The following is a 22,064-nucleotide window of genomic DNA, read 5'->3' on the forward strand; positions in this document are numbered from 1 at the left end:
GCTTTCTACTGATTCTCTGACTTCAGATTTGCTTGGGTTTCTTGAGGCCATTCTTCATCAAATGCTGCCTTGCTGATAACTCTCATTTTACCTTTGGAATTCAGCTCTGTTGTCCATCTTTGGACTAAGGTTTTATTGAGGGCAAGAGCTGAATGGCCCTGACAGAACCCGAACTGAGCAGGTTATTGCTGAGCAAGCTGACTGCACTATTGACAAACCCTTCCATTGTTATACTGATGACAGAGTTAGGCTGATGGGGTAGCAATTAGTTTGGTTGCATTTGTCCTGTTTTTGTAGATAAAACACATCTGGGCAATTTTCTAATTTGCTAAATAGATTTAGTGATGTTGCTATAGTGGAACAGTTTGGCTAGGGGTTACAGCAAACTCAGGAGCACAATTTTTCAGTACTATTACTAGAATGTTATCAGATCCCATTGCCTTTGCAATATTTAGTTCCTTTAGCCACTCCTATCACATGGAGGGAATCAGTCTGTAATGCTAGAAACCTCAGGTGAAAATGAGATAGATCACAAATTCAGCACTTCTGGCTTTAGACACTCAAAGCTCTGCAATCCTAGTACATCCATTCATAAATAATGCAGGAGAGTTAAACAACCATAATCAGGGAAGATGCTCCATGAGTAACCCACCTTCAAAAATAGAGAATGTCACACAAGATAATTCCCTAGCTTCAAGGCCACCAATACTAATAATTATATGTTAGAATGGCTACAGTAAAGGAGGCTCTTTGACCCTGCAATACTATGTCAACTCTTCAAAAGAGTTGTGCCATTGCCCATAATCCTGTAAATTTTTTGATCTTCAGATATTTATCCAATATCCTCTTCAAAACCACAATTAAATCAGTCACCTCTTCATTCTGAGGTAGTGTAATCCATATCCTGATCTCTCGCTGTGCAAAAAAGATTTTTTGTGTGCTGATACTGGTTCTTTTTCTACTCACCAGTATTCTGTGATTCTCAACCCTTCTGCTAATGGCAACAGTTTTAATCAGATTCATTTGATTGTTAAATTTCCCAGCTGCTTGGTGGGATTTGAACTCATGCCTATAGATCAATAATCTAGGCCTCTGTATTACTAACTAGGCCAGTAAAAGAACCGCTGTGCTGATTTACCCTTTGTGACAGTAATTCTACCTAATAAAAGAAACCATGGTAGTTAATAAATTGCTTTTTTCTTCCAGTTCCCATTTAGCCCGGACAGCAGTGACATATGAGAGGATACAGATATAATGCCAGCTGCCTCCAGCATCATTATCAAGTGACATTTTGTACATGTGAGCCCAGACAGTGGGTACTGACAGACCTTTCAAACCAGGGGATCACAGCTGAGCCTGCCTTCAACCTAGTTTGACAGATACACTTTCTAATAGTAATCCATAGACAGCAAATTGCTGCAGTGAGATTAACTTATTCAGCCAAGCAAAAATAGATCTTACCTGGTCTGTAAGATTTAGTGGCAAATGACAAACATTACGCATGAAGCATGGTATTAAATAAAAAGTTCTGCCAAGTATTCCTGTGAAATTCTTTGGATCAGATTTTGCTGAGCTTGCCACCTCATGATATGCCCCATTAGTTAGACTTAAGCATAATTGGGTTTAATGTTTTTCTGCCCATAAATTTGCTGGAATAGTGCAAATTGATAATGATGCAATGACGGTACCTGGCATGGTAGTGACCAATGAGAATTATTTTGGTTTAAATAATGCACTAAGAATTAGGAAAAATGCACAGAAATGTCTGATGAGGAGAGTGAATTTGTGTGTTAATGTTAAATCAGGCACAGAAAAGGAATAAAAAGGGTGGTAAGATGACTTCCTAGGGTGGGATTTACTTGAATTTATGGTAGCCCTTGGGCAGTGTTGTAGAACAGGGGACCTAGGGGTGCAGGTACATAATTCTTTGAATTTTGTGTCACATGTAGACGGGGTGGTTAAAAAGGTGTTTGGCACACTTGCCTTCAATGCCTGGTCCTTTCAAGTATAGGAGTTGAGAAGTCATTTTGAGGTTGTACAGGATATGGTGAGGTCGCTTCCGGAATACTATGACTTGTTATAGGAAGGATATAAGCCGGAGAGGATTCAGAACAGTTTACCAGGATGTTGCTACGTATGGAAGGTTTGAGTTATAAAGAAAGGCTGGACAGGCTGGGACATCTTTCACTGGAGTGTAGGAAGTTGATGGCAACCTGATAGATGTTTATAAAATAATGGGAGGTATAGATCGAATTAATGGTAATTGTCTTTTCCCTGGGGTGGGGGAATTTCAAGAGTACAGGCACATTTTTAAGGTGAAAGGAGGGAGATTTTAAAAAGACATGAGGGGCAATTATTTTACACAGAGAGTGGTCAACGTGCGGAAGAGGGCACACGATTTTCTTATAACGTGATAACTCCATCCCCATGTGATTCCATGTTATAAGAAAATCGTGTAATAGCAGCACCATTGAAAATGATGGGACCATAACTGCATTACAGCCAATACAGGTAGGGAAGTTCATGTTCTACAAATAATGGTCTAAATTCTTCAGTCGTATTATAGTCAATTCATGTTGAAGAAACGCACATTATAGCAGAACCGACTGTAAAATTACTTCTTTTAGAAGATATTTGAACAGGTACATGAATAGGAAAGGTTTGGAGGGATACAGGCCAGAAGCAGGCAGGTAGGACTAGTTTAGTTTGGGATTATGTTCATCATGGAGTGGTTGGACCAAAGGGTCTGTTTCTCTGCTGTATGAGTAAACTATCTATCTCATCCTTTTTAACTATTCGGGAGCTTTTTGAAATAGGTGACTGCATTCTTCTCCTCCTTGTGCACCTCTCCACTGTTGTCCAATTGGGTGGGGGCTGTAGTCTTCTGGCTTCAATTCTTTGCTAATTATATCAAGGGCATAACCTAACAATGCTTCACTTTCCATTTCCACATCATCACTTCTGGTAATCAAGGATTTACTTTTGGTTCCCTCCTACCTCTCATTGACATGCTGCCAATCAGTGACACTCTCTGAAAACTCAGAATTCATTTTCACATGTGCACTGACAATACCAAGCTCGATTTCACTGCTGCCTTTTTCAACTCCTTCACTGTTGCTAAAATGAAGATTCGTAAGCTCTTCATTAAATTTTATCTCTCTCATCTCCCAGGTGAATGATATTATACCTGATCCCAAGATGAGCTTCCAACTATATATCTACGCCATAACACAGATTGCCTATTTCCATCTTGTTAAAAATCACACAACACCAGGTTATAGTCCAACAGGTTTGGCGATCCTCTCCACTTTGAACCAGCAGTTGGTGGTGTTGATGGTAGCCATGATGTGGAGGTGTCAGGTTTGGTCTATAACTTGGAGTTGTATGATTTTTAACTTTGTCCACCCCAGTCCAATAACCGGCATCTCCACAGCATATTTCCACACTCACGTTGCTCATCTGCCCTTGCCTCAAATAATCTGCTACTACAACACTCATTCTAATGTTCTACAAACAGAATTAATTATTCTGATACACTTCCTATAGCTTCACATTATACCTTCCATAAATTTGAGGTCATCCAAACGGCTGTCCACGTTCTTACGCAAACCAAATTCTGCTCACCTATTATCCCTGTGATCACTGATCTACATTATTCAAATAATGCCCTGATTTTGAAATGTTCATCTTGTTTTCACATCCCTCCATATCCTTGACTCTCCCAATTTGTAATCTCCTTCAACCTCACAACCCTTCAATTTACGTACTCTAATCAAATGTATGCCTTTTGAGCATCCCTGATTTTAAATGCTTTGCCAGTGGTGATTTTGCCTTCAACTGTCCAAGCTCTAGAATTTCCTCATGAATCACTACAACTTTCCTTCTTCTAGGACACTTAAAATCTACACATTTGAAAAAGCTTTTAGCCACCTGGTCTAACACCATTCTGTGTCTGGAGAATTTCTTTATAATGCTATGGTGTAGACCCGTGGGACACATCATTCAATTAAAGGCTCTACATAAATAGCTTATCCTTGATTAGATTGAGAAAGAAAACAAACATAAAAGTAAAATAAAAGGTTTGATATTCTTAAAATCTCTTAAGAGTTCAGGTCTGGGCCAGGGAACTTAATACAGTCATTTATTTAAAAATACACCAACGAACAAGTACTTAAGTTGTTGATTTTTGGACTTGGATTTCTGTTGTGATTTTAAGAGACATTATTTGCATTGTACATTAATGTACAACTTTATGAAAATTAAGACGGCATGAGAACAGGATGTCACTTTCATGAAGTTAACAACAAAGTGGTGTAAGGATCTTGTGGCCTAGTCTTGGTGTCGCTACCTTTGGGCAAGAAGATCACATTCCTCAAAGGTGGGTCATTACATGTTCAAACAGGATGATGTCTTAAAAAAATGCTACATGGCTCAATGATTTACACATTTACAGCAAAGTCTGCCCCATCAATTTAATGCTACAAATACCATCACATGAAACCTCACATGAAATTCTTTCATCAGATAAAAAGTAAACTAAACTGAATAATGCAACTACCAACCTTAATTGTCCACAGGACACATACATTTACTGATGTTAAGTTTGTCTCTTTGTTCTAAGTTTAATGTGTGTCTCTTGGCACCAGGATCCTTTACTATTTCTATCCTCCAGTGACCATTTCTGTTGTGAAAATTATTTCCTCTAATCCTAAACCAAATGAATTATATCTTAAGCATTACAATTTTCTAAGAACATATAAAAACTCCCCTGATCTATTTCAATGCCTACGTACAGAAACTATTTAAGATAGATCAGTTGCCTACAAATCTGTAAAGAAAAACTGGGAGCAAAGTTCAAATATTGTTCCAATAGAACTATCAGAGGGATTTGCAACCTGTATACATTCATCAAATTTTCAAAATGCTATAGATTTCCAAATACAGCTTTCCCTAAAAATAAATCTGAAAATGTGTATTTTTGTAGTTCATTTCTATTCCAAACAATTATGAATTATATGCATATGTATTAGAAATGTTACATTTCAATGGAATCTCTTTTAAATTCTTTGTTTTGCTTCATATTGCATGAGAGTATAAATACACGTGTTCCAAAGTAGAGGCACTTGTTCAACTTGTGGCACATCTGCTGTTATTTGCCAGAGTTATTTGCAGCTGATATCCATCACTTACAAATGGCCTGTCAATGCCTCTGGTTAAATTAGAAGATCTTTGCTTCTGGAAAGAAACAAATTTGCTCCAGTTCCAAACTTACTCACACAGAGTGACAAATACCTCGCATATGCATGCTAGATACTACATTTGATTGATCAATAAATGCTGTCAACTCGTTCTGTCCACTTCACTACCTCAAATTTTGCAAGTCCACAGGAACCAGTTGCTCAGTGAAATAGGATGATGGTGGAATCTTTGGCTTTATTCAAAACTTCTGTCAATAGAGAGTCACTTTGACTGCAGTATTGGAAACTAGGAGAAAGTGAGGACTGAAGATGCTAGAGATCAGAATCGAGAGTGTGGTGCTGGACAAGCTTTTGCCTGAAACGTGGACTCTCCTGCTCCTTGGATGCTGCCTGACCTGCTGTGCTTTTCCAGCACCACACTCTCGACTGCAGTATTGGAAGCGTCTAAATGCATGATACATGATGAGGAGGAATTTTGACTAATGACACCTGAAAATGAGCATGGATATACTATTTTGAAAATTATGGCACTTGCAAAGTAAGGACAAATAACACACACAAGCATTTTCAAACAGTACTTGAATGTTACCACATCTCAGTAAACAGAGACAAAAAATAACCAGACAAACCTTTATGCATGCTACTTCCTCACTACACTTCATAATAACCTAAAGGGCATGAAGGTCAACATGACCCCAAGCTAACTTTTTTTCTAACAATTAACGAGAATACTTGAAATTTACTCAAGTATGGCATGTGAACTAAGCAGTCTTCAAGTCGTAGAGAATTCAGATGAAAACTGCAGGAAAATTGAATATGCAACACTCAGAAGCGTTGCTATGATTTTTGGTACAAACAGTGAAACAAATTCATTCAGACACTAATTCCTGTACCAGCTGATAAAAGTTATAAATCGACAGTCAACAGCAAATTATCTTCCAGCTTCCTGTGGGAAGCATCATAGCATGATTTACAATCAAATGTTTCTCTATATCACATCATGTTTAAACGACACTTAGTGACCATAGTTCCAAAAAACCCAGATTGGATGTTGTCACATTCCACTTGCAATTACTGTTGCTCAGTTGTGACAGTTAGTATCATGAACTGTGATTAAAGTTGATATTGATATGTCTCCCATCTATGTTAAACCATTAAGCTTTTAGTCAATGTAAATCCTAGTTTTGCAAATACAGAATAGAAACATGTAATTTAATTGATGAATATCATTGTACATTTACAAGAGGAAAATCTAAGAGTTGCAGAGTTGTCTATCTACTTACCACGCACTCTTAAAAATAAGTTTCGAATTATGCTTATATGTATTACAAAGAACTGTTTAAAAGTCTCCATACCTTCTAGGTTCTTCCTCTTGGCCCTTTCCTTTTTGTGTTCTCACCCACTGCTCCAACTGCACCATTGAATTAGTCCGTTGAATGCCCCTTCCACTTTCATTTAAACTAACCAGTCTTTCTCTTCCTGTGTCCACATTTTCTACAGGAGTACTGACTGGACAAATTGAACTTTGTTCATTGGAAGCACTTGCATGCAGAGATTTGTACTGTTGAGATTGAACGCTGTTAGTATTTGACGTGACATTGTCGCTCTCTGATTTTGCAGGTTGCAATTTTATACTATTGATTTTAGTCAAACGTTTGTGCTGGTCCAGTCCTTCTATCTCAACCTGATATTTGTCAGTATGAGTGATGTTCAGATTTTCTTTTTGTTGGACACCCAGAGTGGTATCCATATTTTTCTGGTTGTTCTGATTTTCAGGCTTGACTAGCATTTTGTGGTTTGGAACATGGTTGACCTCTTTAGGAGGTACAATTTCAGATGTTAGCTTTTCAGTCCTGTGGGGGAGAGAGTTAAAGCATGTTTGTCATCCATATCATGCAACATTGTTTTGTAACCTTTGATCTGAACTAAGTCAGACTTTATTGCTTTACTTTGTCTGCACAACACCTTCATGACCTCAGCAGCAACTGCCTTTCCCCATTTAAACATTATAGTAAAAATGATTAATGCAGTAGTGAAATTACAACTAGCTTACTGCACAAGTAACTGCCCTTGAGCTAGAAATATTCTGCACATTTTTTCAAGAAGTTCTGCGAACATTTAGTTATGTTGCTTGTTTACCTGAACTTACACCATCTTGAAACTGCAACTAGAACAAATTTCAGCTGCATTATATCCTCAGGGCATTAAACCATTAAATTACTGAGGAAAATACAATAGTGAGTGGTTATAAGATAAAGAAAAAAAAGGAATCATTTATGTTGCTGCAGCCAAAGCAAATCCTAAAAAGGCATGCATGCATGCAGAAAGGTAACAATTCTTTAGCAACACAAACAGAGATTGCTAGAAAAAAAGCAGGTCTGGTAGTATCTGTGGAGAGAAAACAACGTTAACGTTTCAGGTCCACTGACCCTGCTTCAGAACTAATGGAAGCTAGGAAAAGGTTGGTATTTATGCAGAATATGGGGTGTGGAAAGGGAAACGGAATAAGTGATAGATGGAGATAGACACTAAAGAGAGAGAAAAACAGTTGGACAGAGAAAGGAGTGGGATCGAAAAGTGTGGCGCTAGAAAAGCACAGCAGGTCAGGCAGCATCCGAGGAGCAGAAGAGTCGACATTTCGGTATAAGCCCGTCATCAGGAATGTGGGGGCGGGGGAAAGTTGCTGGAAAGCGAAAGGTATGTGCAGGTGGGGAGTGATAGTGATAGGTTGAGGGGAGGTGGAGCAGATAGGTGGGACAGGTAGGACAGTTCAAGAGGACAGTGCTGAGTTGGAGAGTTGGATGAGGTGGGGGGAGAAGAGATAAGGAAACTGGTGAAATCAACATTGATGCCGTGTGGTTGAAGGGTCTCAAGGCAGATGATGAGGCGACTTTCCTCCAGTCGTTGGCTGGCTTGGATTTTATGGTGGAGGCAGCCGTGGATAGGAGGAGTGAGTAAAGGTCAGCTTGAGAGAATTAATAGCTGCTAATGGGGGGTGAATAGCAGTTGACAATGGGTTGTGTGTAGCAGCAGCCCATGTGATGACAAGGCCTCATGTGTGGAGTTTGAGGTCAGGACATAAGAAAACATGCTCAAGCCTTAAAATTGTTGAACACAATATTCAACCCAGAAGGTTTCAGACTTCCCAAGTGGAAAATGAGATGCTGTTATTCCAGATTGTGTTGAGCTTCACTGAGTGTTGGAGAGGGGTGTTGGCGAGGAAACATGGTGATGTGTTGAAATAGCAGGCAACTGGAAGATCAGGATCATTTTTGCAGACAAAATGTAGATGTTCTGCAAAGTTGCCACCCAACTACAGGAGACCATACTGTAAGCAGCAAATACAGTAGGCATGATTGCTTCATCTGGAAGGTGTCTGGAATCTTGGATACTGAGAAGGAAGGAGGTAAACGGACAGGTATTAGACCATTTGTGTGTGCAGGGGAAGGTGCTGTTCGGCTTGGGGATTATTGTAAGTGAAGGAGCAGTGGACCAGAGCATCCCAGCGGGAATTGCCCATGCAGAAGGCTGACAAGGGGACAGGATTATGTGTCTGGAGGTGGCATTCCATTGAAGGTGACGGAAATGGCGGCTTATGATCCTGAGGATGTGGATGCTGGTGGGATAGTTGGTAAGGACAAGGGGAACTGTATCGCTGCTTTGGGAGGCAAAAGGGGGAGTGAGGGCCGAAGTGCTTCTGATGGCCGCAGGGCCCTCAGCCAGATCTGATCCAACTCCTGCACAGCACCTTACTGGCCATTATCTCTACTGCAGTGCTCCAGCGAAGCTCAACACAAGCTGGAAGAACAGCATCCCATTTTCCGCTTGTGAACTCTGTAACCTTCTGGGCTCAATAACGAGTTCAACAATTTTACAGTTTGAGCATCTTCTCCCATGTCATAACCCAATCTCCACACACCAGGCCTTGTGATCAAATGGGCTGCTACCACAAACAACCCATTGTCAGTGACTAATAGTTCCCTTTAGCAGCTATTCATTCGCCAAGGCTGACCTTTACCCACTCATTTCTCTGCCCAACTGTTTTTCTTTTTCTTTGGGTTCTATCTCCACTTATCGTTTATTCCTTCCCCCCTCCCACAACTCCCAAACCCATATTCTGCATAAATACCAAATATTTTCCCAGCTTCTATCAGGTCTGAGGAAGGGTCATTGGAGCTGAAACATTAAATCTGTTTTCCCTCCACAGATGCTGCTAGGCCTGCTGAGCTTTTCCCAGCATTTCTGTTTTCGTTTCTAATTTACAGCATCCTCAGTTTTTTCCGTTGTTTGTTTAGTATTTAACAATTCTTTAGGTCTGGGAAATGGAATTAAATTACAAAATATACATTTTTGAATTTCAATGAAAATAAGCTTCCAATGGCACACATCCATTCCTTATTATTCTAAACACATATTTATAAATTAGTGATGAACTAATTACATATTAGAGCCATGTCGTAGTTTGTTGAATACTGAAGGGAGAGAACAGGAGAGATTGCTTTCAAAGTTGGCTGATGCTACTGCAATGAAAGACTACACTAATTGACATATTAGCCATCCCATAGCTTGTGTCCTGCCCTCAATAGTTTACTTGGCTTTAGATTCTGTAATTACCCATGTTGTTAGTTATGGGACGATGTGTCAGTCACAACAAACTATAAATATGCGTAGAATTTACTGGAAAAAGACTGAAACTAATAAGGTTTCGCAGAAGTAGAAAAATAAGCAATATTCCATGTATAAAAGATTCTGCCAGAATTATAAGCACATATTTCAAGCTACTGAACTTTTATACTCAGTAATAATTTGACTCTCAATTATTTTGCTCATCCAAATTTTCATTTATCTCTTTCATTTTTAAATTAAAAATATATTTTCAAATCATATCACAATTGTCTCGGACTTCAAAAGCAACAAGGTTCAGAAATGGTATGAGATATTAAAACTGTTTTTTCAATGATTGCTATAAATTATTCTACTGTTTCAACTTGTAACATACTCAAAAGGTATGGCCTTCTGATCACTATATTTTATCACTAGAACTCATTTTAATTAGAAATCAAATTACTTTAAATTTTTTGTATAACACTTACTCACAAAGAGTGAAAGATCTGTATCAATGGCAATGCATTTGTTGATCTGTGACTGTATGATAGTTATATAATCAATCACCATGTCCTTGGATTGGTGGTTAAGGGAATCCAAGTTTTCATCAGTGTTATGTTAGTGAATCAGGATAATATACACAAAGAGCAGCTATCTCAAAATTATGTTCTTCTTTTCCTAACCCTCCTCCATTACATGAAGACTTGATTGATTTTGTCCTTTCAGGAGATTATAATAATCATTTAAGATTTTAACAATGCCTAAATGCAAAATCTATAATTCAATTAAAATTTAAACCATTTTCAGAGGTTAGGATCTTGTATGGTTTTGGAAATATGCCATTTAATTCATAATTGGTTGAATAATTTGTTTGTTGAAGGGGGAGGGGAATGGTCAGGGAAAATTTCAAAATCAAAAATACCTTTTCACGGGTTCTGTTTGAACAAGGGCAGCTTCTATCATAGCCTTCATCCAGGATTCCATTTCCTTGGCTGTTTCAGTATAGAAATAATAGGTCCGCATATTTGGATGAGAAGCCTGACCAGAAATTATAGTGATTACTAAGTTAAATGGCTCCTGTTAAAAAAAGAAGAGCAAATCAATATATAGATAAGACAAATCACCACTACTTGAAACAAATGCAAGTAGAAATCATAAATTTCCAACTCTATTGAACATATTGCAGCACAATTACTATAATTATTACATTAAGTCAAGCTACACAATAGAAATAATAATCCGATACTATGTTAAAATAATTTTCAATAGGTTAGATTTCAAAGAAATTGTCCCAAATTCTTCTCACTTTCCTGTCAGTTTGTATACCTTATTCCACTGCATGCTTATAGCATATTATACTTCTTTAGTTTCTATCTTTGTCTGATTTATGTGCAGTCTTTTTTCCATCACATTTTCCACTTTTCTCTATTACTCAAAGCCTTTTAATGCTTTTCACACCAATTGCTATGAATATACTCGGGTTTTTTTTGCCTTAATTTAGATGGCCGTGTTCTGGATTGCTTACCATAGGATGCCTCTTTTGTCAAAGTTTTTCTAGTATACAAATTTAAAATAAAATTAAACAGTGTATTGTCAAATTGGCTTGAAAAAAATCACACTGAACTCGAAACGTTAATTCATGTTCTCCTCTCTACAGATGCTACGACTTGCCGAGTTTCTCCAGTAAGTTTTATTTTATTTCAGATTTCCAACATCCATGGTATTTTGCTTTTATTTAGTAGAATTGGGACGTTAGAAACAGGTTAACACACCAGAAATAAGTTCTTTCTTTTTTAATATGAGAAGTTGCTTATTTAACTTACAAACATTTTTTCTACTTTTTGAGTACAACTTGCATTCTGGTGAAACTTGCTTTGCCTTCCTGGACACAAAGTTCTAGGTACAATGACAATGAATAGATACACCTGGAGGGGGTATGAAATTCATCCATCAAATGACTCAATGCTCATGTTCTTTAATTGTCTAATTGTACTTGATGCTGGAAGAGCACAGCAGTTCAGGCAGCATCCAAGGATGATTTCGAAGCTCCTTGGATGCTGCCTGAACTGCTGTGCTCTTCCAGCACCACTAATCCAGAATCTGGTTTCCAGCATCTGCAGTTATTGTTTTTACCTACCTAATTGTACTTGATGGTTTATCACCCTTAAGATTCAGGAAATACTCAGCAAGTTTTCACCATTAGCAATTCTGACTACATCTTGGGCAATGTAAGAATTCTATGGTGAAAGGGAAGATATTCATCTCAGGAACATTCAGATCAGGAGGTCTGAGAAATCAAGTGGTCACCACAATTCCTTTGCCTTCATCAGAAAAAGATAATTTTTAAATTCTTACAGGTTGGCTAAATCTCCATTGTTTTCCAAGTATTTATATCCAAATTTTTAATTTCTTTTGTGGCTTACCAATTCTCCAGAATAACTTGAGTTGAATATTTAATCTGAAGAATAATGATCTGCTGGCTTGGTGCTTTTCTGCCTATCACAGAAGAGTGTACAGTATGTAGCCCCTGCAAATCCTAGTTTGAATCCTTTCACTAAAATGGCTAGTTGTTGCAACATGCCTGTTCCCCTCAAAGCCCAAGTGTTCATTTACAATCAGAGAAGGGCAATTGACTATATATGTAGGGCGGCACGGTGGCTCAGTGGTTAGCACTGCTGCCTCACAGCAGCAGGGTCTCAGGTTCGATTCCAGCCTTGGGTGACTGTCTGTGTGGAGTTTGCACATTCTCCCCGTGTCTGCGTGGGTTTCCTCCCACAAGTCCAAAGATGTGCAGGTCAGGTGAATTGGCCATACAAATTGCCCACAGTGTTAGGTGCATTAGCCAGAGGGAAATGGGACTGGGTGGGTGTGGACTTGTTGGGCCGAAGAGCCTGTTTCACACAGTAGGGAATCTTTAAGAGAAAATAAAACTCTAGTTTGGTGTGAACAAAAATATAGTTGGGACAGAGCTGAATTATAATATTGACTACTAATTGGGCTTTTCTATTGCTCGCTTAATTGTTTCTTTAACAATAGATATTGGATTATGATAGTTTTGTTCATAGAGTCATAGAGATGTACAGCATGGAAACAGACCCTTCGGTCCAACCCGTCCACGTCGACCAGATATCCCAACCCAATCTCGTCCCATCTGCCAGCATCTTGTAAGACATGTGTCAATGAACATACTTTGCACTCCAACAATTCAAGCCAGGTGCAAAACCTACGTACCTGTAATCTAAATGTTGAACACTAATGCTCTTGTTGCACAGTGGTTGTGCCCCAACCTTTGAGGCAGGAGTCATGGGATCAAGCTCCACCTAATTCAGAAGTGTGCAGTAACAGCTCTGAGCAATTTAATTAGAACATTTTTAAATGCTGCTCATACTTACTGGGCTATTTTAAGTGAATTCCCAACAGCTGTGAAACATCCAAAGTTCATCAGTTGCTCAAAAGTACAAGGCAGGTTGAAAATAAAGATATATACATATTAATATATATCACAATGATATTGATAATCACAGTAATGATTTTGGTGACATCAGTTGGTTCATAGTTAAACTGAATTGTCAAAGGATAGAATTTAACAATTTATCTTAGTAACAAAGTTGCAGTGTTATTACTTTTCCCATGTACAGACACACTAAGAATTGAATCTGGGACTATGTTAAAATATAAAAAATTAACAAGATGAGATTTTAAAATTCATGTTCAGTATTTGTCCATTGCATGACACATTAACAATAGAACAGGATAAAATACATCTTTTCTGTTTATTATATAACATATAGTATTTAAAAATGCAATATTTAAAAAATGTTATTGTAAAGGGTATGTTTAAAAAAGCATTGTTCACTCTTGAAAAATGAGTTGGGTATTTGCTACTAAAATATGTAGGTCACCCAACTTTAAGCTCAAGAAAACAAAATACAGAAAGACCACGTTACGTTATACAAACACTGACCTTGAATGCATATTTGCGGTTTATATGATCCTCTGGGCTAACTGGAGCTATCTTAAAACTAGGCAGAAGAATGCTTCCCAGAATGCCTTCTTCCTTTTCATCTGCCAGGAAACAAGCAAAATCAAATCTCTTTTATTCCTCAGGTCGTAAACCAGCTTGCATTTATAAAGCAACTACTACTTAGAAATAAATCCCAAAGTGCTTCACAGAGATGCTACTGGACAAATTTCAGTGGGAGGCAGCACAGTGGCTCAGTGGTTAGCATATTGCCTCACAGCGGTGGGACCCGGGTTCGATTCCAGCCTTGGGCAACTGTGGAGTTTGCACATTCTCCCTGTGTCTGCGTGGGTTTCCTCCGGGCGCTCTGGTTTCCTCCCACAGTCCAAAGATATGTGGGTCAGGTGAATTGGCCATGCTAAATTGCCCATAGTGATAGATGCATTAGTAGGGAGTAGGTGAATGGATCTGGGTGGGTTACTCTTCAAAGGGTCGGTGTGGACTCGTTGGGCCGAAGGGACTGTTTCTGCAATCTAATCTAATCTAAAATGGATGCCAAACAATTGGAGAGGAGGTCAGATGATGCAAACCAAAGTTTTATTGAAGAGGTAGGCTGCAAAAATAATCTTTAAAGGAGGTGAGCATGATGAAGCAGCAGGTTCAACAATGTTCAGGTTTTCACTCCTTGGAATATAAAGGGGTGAAAATTATAATTCAGTTGCAGGGTGTTGTGATCAAACCTTACCTACAACATTCAGTTCTGGGTACCCAAAACACAGAAACAATACACTGGTTTCGGAACGAAATTCAACACTCCTTGAAAGCAAAACCAGGCTTCAAAGGTTAAATGGTGTGGACAAGCGTGTTAACTTGATCTGCATTCCCTTGAGATCAGAAGATTAAGGAATGGTGTAACTGAAGGCTTTACAATAATTAAAAAGGAAACAATTGAGTCAGTACAGAGAAGTTATTTCTTCTGCTGGAGTAATATGGACAAGGCAGAACAATAAGAAAATTAGAACTTAGCCATTTGCACATGGAACAAGCAGCACTTTACTCACAAAACAGTTAGTGAAAGTAAGGTTTGTTCACCCTCTCAAAATGATGGTTTAATGAAATCTTGAAAATATGAAGGGGCAAGGTAGGTGAGAGAGCTGAAATACTGAATAGTGAAACAGGCCTAAAAGGTTGAATATATTACACTTTCTATAGTGCCAAAGAATCAGAGGTGATCTCATTGAAACTTACAAAAAACATTAAGGGATAGATAGGGTAAATGCAGATTAAGATGTTCCCCCGGTTGGGGAATTGAGAATTGCAATTTAAAGTTAAGGGGGATGCTACTTAGGTTTGAGAAATGAAGAGAAATTATTTTACTCAGAATCTTGTGAACCTTTGGAAGTCTCGACTACATAAGGCATCGGAAGCACAACATTTGAGTTTATTTCAGGTAGAGATTAATACATTTCTAATTACCAATGGTGCACAAGGTTATGGAGATGCAGTCAGTGAAAAACATTAAAGTGTTTCATCAGCCATGATTGTGTTGAAGGGCAGAGAAAGCTAAATAGGCTGAAAGGTCTACTCCTGTTTCTATGTTCCGTTTCTGTTCTTATGTTGATATAACCAAATGCTATACTACCACATCTAAATCTATTTTCACAACTGTTCACTACAGTTTTTTTTTCAAAATTTGCTGCACTTTTCTTTTATTCATTCATGGGGTGTGGGCATCATTGGCTAAGCCAGCATTTACTACCCATCCCTAATTGTCCAGAGGCAGTTAAGAATCAATCTCATTATTGTGGTTGTGGAGTCACATGTAGGCCTGACTAGGTCAGGACAGATTTCCCTCACTGAAGAACATTAGTGACCTAGATTGGTGTTTATAACAATTGACAATGGTTACAAGGTCACCATTAGGCTGACTTTTTAGTGCAAATTTTTAAAATTTTAATTCAAATTTTACCATCTACCATGGTGGAATTTGGACTCATGTTCTCAGGACATTAACCTGGGGTTCTGGATTACTAGTCCAATGACATTACCATTAAACCATCACCTTCCAATATTGTTTTATTAATTTTATTTTGTTCTACAGTTTACTTCTTACAGTTAAAACTTGAACTTAAAAATATCATTTTACAATTTATTAATAAAATCCTATTTGCCAAAAATGACTTTTGTCAAACATGAGATGCCAGATTTCAACATAATAAATAAAAGCTATCTGAAAATGATATACATTCATTGTTTCTACAAAACAATTTAACACAATTGTTAAAATAAATTCTCAACGTATAGCTCCTTTAACTATTTTGTCTGATCAAAACTCTCGTCAAAAAGGAGCTGCAGGTTGTCTCAAATGCCAACAAAGAAACTGATAATAATAATTAGCATTTATGATTCATAGTCAATGGTTTAAGCTAAAAAAACGTGATTGATGCAAATTAGCAGGCTGAAAAGTTTTCAAAGAAGCATCTTGGATTTTTTTTCTCACAAAATACATCTACAAAGAAGGTGTGTATTGCAAACGAGTGAAACATTCAGAGGGCAAATGCTCTCAGGATGTGTTCAATTACAAAACACATTAAGTGCTGACACTTGACTGATAGACAGCTGTCCAAATAGACATCTGTCCATATCACTTGCTTCAATGTGGCAGTTTAAGTGACAAATACAATTTCTCGACCAATGCTAATGTGCAAAACCAGTCACACAGATCTAGTACACAGAAAATAAAAGAGGTCATTCAACCCATCATAATCTGCATCAGCGAAAAATGAACTATCCAGACTAAATTCACTTCTCAGTTTTTGGTGAACATTCTTGAAGATACATTAAAGTGTATACCTAATGTTTTATATAGTTCTAACATAATGTATCTACATTTATAATCCATTTTTCAGCTAATAAAGGAAAGCACTTTGTTTCCGCTGATAGGCTAACCTACCTGCCCAATCACCTTCAGGAATCTTATTGAATACATGGAGAGATGAAGCCCAGGAGAAATTTAAAAGATTAGAATGGTTTGCAATATTCAAAAAGAATATCTTTAATAAAAACAAAACACTGCAGATTCTAAATCTGAAACAAACAGAAAATGCTGGAGTAACTCAGGAGGTCTGACAACATCTGTAGTGAGAAAAACAGAGGTAACATTTCAAATCTGATGAGTCTTTTTCAGAAATCTTTATCTTTAACATATCTGACATGACTTTTATTGCCATTCAGATGTGCATGGGACAAAATCCTGATTGACGGGTTTAAGTTGAAGGGTTGAGTGAAAGGAATACATAATAGGAGTTCTTTGAGCAACAAGGTCATCACAAAATCCAAATGTGAATCTAGGCAAAAGTGAGGACTGCAGATTCTGGAAACCAGAGTCTAGATTAGAGTGATGCTGGAAAAGCACAGCAGGTCAGGCAGCATCCGAGGAGCAGGAAAATCGATGTTTCTGGCAAAAGCCCTTCATCAGGAATGGAGGCAGAGAGCTTCCAGGGTGGAGAGATAAATGGAGGGCGGGGGAGTGGGGCTGGGGAGAAGAGTACAATAGGTGAATCGGGGTGGGGATGGAAGTGATAGGTCAGAGAGGAGGGTGGAGCGGACAGGTGGGAAGGGAGATTGGCAGGTAGGACAGGTCATGAGGATGGTGCTGAGCTGAAAGTTTGGAACTGGGGGGAGGGGAAATGAAAAAACTGGTGAAGTCCACATTGATCCCCTGGGGTTGAAGGGTTCGGAGACGGAAGATGAGGCTTTCTTCCTCCAGGCGTCGGGTGGTGAGGGAGTGGCGGTGGAAGAAGCCCAGGACCTGTATGTCCTCTGCAGAGTGGGAGAGGGAGTTAAAATATTGTGCCATGGAGCAGTGGGATTGATTGGTGCGGGTTTCCCGGAGATGTTCCCTAAAGCGCTCTGAGAGGCGGCGTCCAGTCTCCCCAATGTAGAGGAGACTGCATCGGGAGCAACGGATACAATAAATGACATTGGTGGATGTGCAGGTGAAACTTTGATGGATGTGGAAGGCTCCTTTGGGGCCTTGGATGGAGATATGGACACAGGTTTTGCAAATCCTGCGGTGGCAGGGGAAGGTTCCAGGACGGGAGGGTGGGCTGTTAGGGGGCATGGACCTGACCAGGTAGTCATGGAGGGAACGGTCTTTGCGGAAAGCGGAAAGGGGTGGGGAGGGAAATATATCTCTGGTGGTGGGGTTCGTTTGGAGGCAACGGAAATGTCGGTGGATGATGCGGTTTATGTGAAGGTTAGTAGGGTGGAAGGTGAGCACCGGGGGGTTCTGTCCTTGTAACGGTCAGAGGGATGGGGTTTGAGGGCAGAGGTGCGGGATGTGGATGAGATGCATTGGAGGGCATCTTCAACCATGTGGGAAGGGAAATTGCGGTCTTTTTGCAGGAGGTAGGGTGGGAAGAGATGTAATCCAGGTAGCTGTGGGAGTCAGTGGGTTTGTAAAAAATGTCAGTGTCAAGTCGGTCATCATTAATGGAGATGGAGCGGTCCAGGAAGGGGATGGAGGTGTCAGAGTTGGTCCAGGTGAATTTAAGGTCGGGTGGAATGTGTTGGTGAAGGTGATGAACTGCTCAACCTCCTTGCGGGAGCACAAGGTGGTGCCGATGCAGTCATCAATGTAGCGGAGGAAGAGGTGGGGAATGGTGCTGGTGTAACTACGGAAGATGGACTGTTCTACATAGCTGACAAAGAGACAGGAATAGCTGGGGCTCATACGGGTGCCCATGGTTACCTCTTTGGTCTGGAGGAAGTGGGAGGATTTAAAGGAGAAATTGTTAAGGGTGAGGACCAGTTCAGCCAAACGAATGAGAGTGTCAGTGGAAGGGATGTTGGGAGAGGAAGAAACAGAGGGCTTGGAGGCCCTGGTTATGGCGGATGGAAGTATAGAGGGATTGGATATCCATTGTGAAGATGAGGCATTGGGGGCCAGGGAAACTGAAGTCTTGGAGTAGATGGAGGACGTGGGTGGTGTCTCGAACGTATCCTAAATCGGAATCTCCCTAGATCCCAGAATTCTTGTATTGTCTCTTACTAATTAATAGGTACAGAAAATCTTTGGTAACCTACTCAGAGGACTGGGAAATCTGATTTTGAGAAAAGAGAATGAAATACCGACATATTGGTACATCAACAATGGCAATAACTTTGGAAGAAGAAAGTATATATTATATATATTTATAATATATATATATATAGACAAGGGAGTTAACAGTTAGGGAGGTCAGGCAGTAAAGTTTGGTCATTATATTTTCGAATGGTGGGTCAAAGGGCCTACTTCTGTTGCTATTTCCTATGCTTTTATCACTTGTTTTGAAAGACTAATGTCCATTTTAATAGAACAGCGGTCTTTTTTTTCCTCTGAGTAGGGGTCACATTAGTGCCAAATGTCACATAATCCGAACTGTAAGACAGCTCCTACATTAGCATTTTGGAAGACCTATAAAGAACTAATATGCTAATTCTATCACTATTCCAGAGTTGCAACGATATTATACAGCTCCAAATTTTATCCTGTTCAATAGACATTTGAATCCTGCTGGAGCACTAGCTGGAACTTGTTGGTTTTGCTGCATGATCAAAGATGGCCTTTTCTTGTATGCATAGAATCAACTGTTATGTGTTCTATCATGTTTGAGAGTGTGTTGCTGGAAAAGCACAGCAGGTCAGGCAGCATCTGAGGAGCAGGAAAATCGACATTTCGGGCTGGAGCCCTTCATCAGGAGAGGACTTGGGGAGTACAGTGAGATCTTTGTAGAGAGGGGAGGAGAACTTCTTTAACGTAGGTATCCCTGGAAGAGGCTTCACAGTAAGGTTGAAATCAACTAGGAGACAGCGAGGTCTGCAGATGTTGGAGATCAGAGTTGAGAGTGTGTTGCTGGAAAAGCACAGCCGGTCAGGCAGCATCCGAGGAGCAGGAAAATAGACGCTTCGGGCCAGAGCCCTTCATCGGGAATGCATCAGCAATGCCCTTCTGCGAAGCCTCTTCCAAGGATGTCTCCCATGAAGAAGTTCTCCTACTCTCTCTACAAAGATCTCAGTGAGACCTTCTCTCATTGTACTCCCCAAGCCCTCTCCCTTCCTGATGAAAGGGCTCCAGCCCGACACATCGATTTTCCTGCTCCTCGGATGCTGCTTGACTTGCTGTGCTTTTTCAGCAACGCACTCTCAACTCTGATCTTCAGATCTGCAGACCTCACCGTCTCCCTGTTCTATCATGTTGTGGAGTCTAAATGCAGGCTTGCACCACAGGTAATGCTTATATATGCATCATTTAAAATTAGCAAAATAAATGGACTAAAATTGTTATTTTAAAACTTTGCTACAGCCTTTTTCTTTGGGGTTATAAGTTGTTTTCCTTCTCCTTGCATTTATTTAGATATTCAAACTTATATTTTCTCAGTCCATGTCTTGGTGGGTTTCAAGCTGACATTCCTGGCCCTCAATTTAGTCTCACTAATTTCATTCTCGAGTTTAGTCCTGGTCACAGTTTCTGTCTGCTATTATTTCTGCCACTTACTCAGTACAAGCTCATCCATGGCACTTCTGACAGCCCTGCTCTGCAGCAAGCACAGCAAATTCCACATAAATGGAAATTTTTTGACTTCCCACATCATCTGTTTTTTGAACATAAAATGTGTCAGAGAAACTCAGCAGATCTGGCAGCATCTGTGGAATGTAAAACAAAGTTAATGTTGAGTCCAGTATGACTTTTTTTTGGAATCATCTCGTTCAAGGCAGAGGTACACAGAATTGTAATCAGTAGGAGAATCATGGTTATGGGGAAGAGGCAGGAAACTGGAGACCATTGAATGGCAGAGTACGCTCATTGGGCTGAATGACCTAGTTCTGCTTCTATGTCTTATTGTCTTAATTTTCATGTTAATCTTTGGCCCGACTTTGAATCCTGGTTCCTTGGATGCAAATTTCTGCATATATGCAATACTTTCTTATCCATAGATATTCAAAAATGGTTCAATGTCGATAGAATATTTCTGAAGTGAAGTCACTATATTTAAGCAAAACAGGACAAATCTGCACCTGTCAAAATCCCACAAACCAGCAAATCAGACCAGTGACAAATTAATCTGTTTTGATTGTGTTGATAAATGGATGAAGAAAAATTGGCCAGGACACTGAAAGACTACCCCTCCTGCTCTTTAAATAATATTAGTGAATTATTTTCTTCTACGGACTCAATTTAACATCTTACCAAAACATAATAGTGCTATTAAAGCAGAGTTCCAATTGTTATGCACTGAAGTAATAGGTTTAGATAATCTATTATCTAATCCATAGTTCAGATTGAACTCAAACATTTGACTCAGGTTCTAACACAAAGTCAAATTATGCTTTAAATGAGCAAACTAATAGCATAAATTGATTTTAGACTTAACTAATTGCAATGTAAACTAGAGTAGAAAGTTCACTGGTCAAAAGTAATTTCTATCACCATACAGTTAGCACTGCTGAGGAAGGATGTTCCTGATGAGCAGGGAGTCCAGAACCAGGGGTAGCAGTAGTCTAAGGGTACGAATTAGGCCACTTTGGACTGAGATAAAGATAAATTTCTTCACCCTGAGTCCCGTTTCTGTGGAATTCTCTGTCACAGAAAGCAAGTTATGCCAAAACATTGAATATTTTCAAGAAGGAGTTAGATATAGTTCTTAGGACAAAAGGATCAAGACAATATGGAAAAAGGAGAAACAAGATACTGAGTTGGATGATCAGCCATGATCATATTGAATGACAGGGCAGGCTAGAAGGGCCGAATGCCTTTCTCATGATCCTACTTTCTATCTTCCAATTACATAACTGCTAAGAGTGAAGTGAAAATAACTGTTTGAATGATGCTCACTGCAAAGGCATATTAGATGCAAAAATCATTTTTAACTCAGTTTTATTAATCGCTAGGAGAGCAGAATTCTCTGTGAAAATTAGCATTTTGAGAAAGTGATTGCTTTTCAATTTTTTTTAAACATCTTAACAATAGAGGAATAAGAGAATGATCAGAGAGAAGGTAGGGCCCATCAGGGATAGCGGAGGGAACTTGTGCGTGGAGTCTGAACAGTTGGGGAAGCCCTAAATGAGTTTTTTGCTTTGGTTTTCACCAAGGAAAGGGACCTTGTTGCGAATGAAAACTTTGAGGAGCCAGTCTTGACCAGATCAAGATTGATGAAGTTGATGTGCTAGAAATTTTGGAAAACATTAAGATTGATAAGTCCCCAAGGCCAGACCAGATTTATCCTAGGCTGCTCCGGGAAGTGAGAAAGGAGGTTGCT

General features: G+C 39.3%; 1 protein-coding gene across 17 annotated transcripts in view; it reads right to left on the reverse strand.

The window, feature by feature from the left end:
• The window catches only part of plekha5 (pleckstrin homology domain containing, family A member 5), a 344,620-nt gene that overhangs the window by 70,079 nt on the left and 252,477 nt on the right, over nucleotides 1-22,064 (reverse strand). For 15 of the 17 annotated variants that reach the window (XM_043713467.1, XM_043713466.1, XM_043713471.1 and 12 more), the window contains 3 exons: nucleotides 13,768-13,868; nucleotides 10,726-10,841; nucleotides 6,554-7,051 (listed from right to left, as the gene is read on the reverse strand). In XM_043713467.1, the coding sequence (XP_043569402.1) occupies nucleotides 6,554-7,051; nucleotides 10,726-10,841; nucleotides 13,768-13,868 (715 nt within the window). Of the gene's footprint in view, nucleotides 1-6,553; nucleotides 7,052-10,725; nucleotides 10,881-13,034; nucleotides 13,120-13,767; nucleotides 13,869-22,064 lie in introns of those variants that run through there. The other 2 variants (XM_043713479.1, XR_006315048.1) reach the window with 2 other exon arrangements.

This window comes from Chiloscyllium plagiosum, chromosome 23, assembly GCF_004010195.1.
Source record: "Chiloscyllium plagiosum isolate BGI_BamShark_2017 chromosome 23, ASM401019v2, whole genome shotgun sequence".
In the NCBI taxonomy this organism is placed as follows: domain Eukaryota; kingdom Metazoa; phylum Chordata; class Chondrichthyes; order Orectolobiformes; family Hemiscylliidae; genus Chiloscyllium; species Chiloscyllium plagiosum.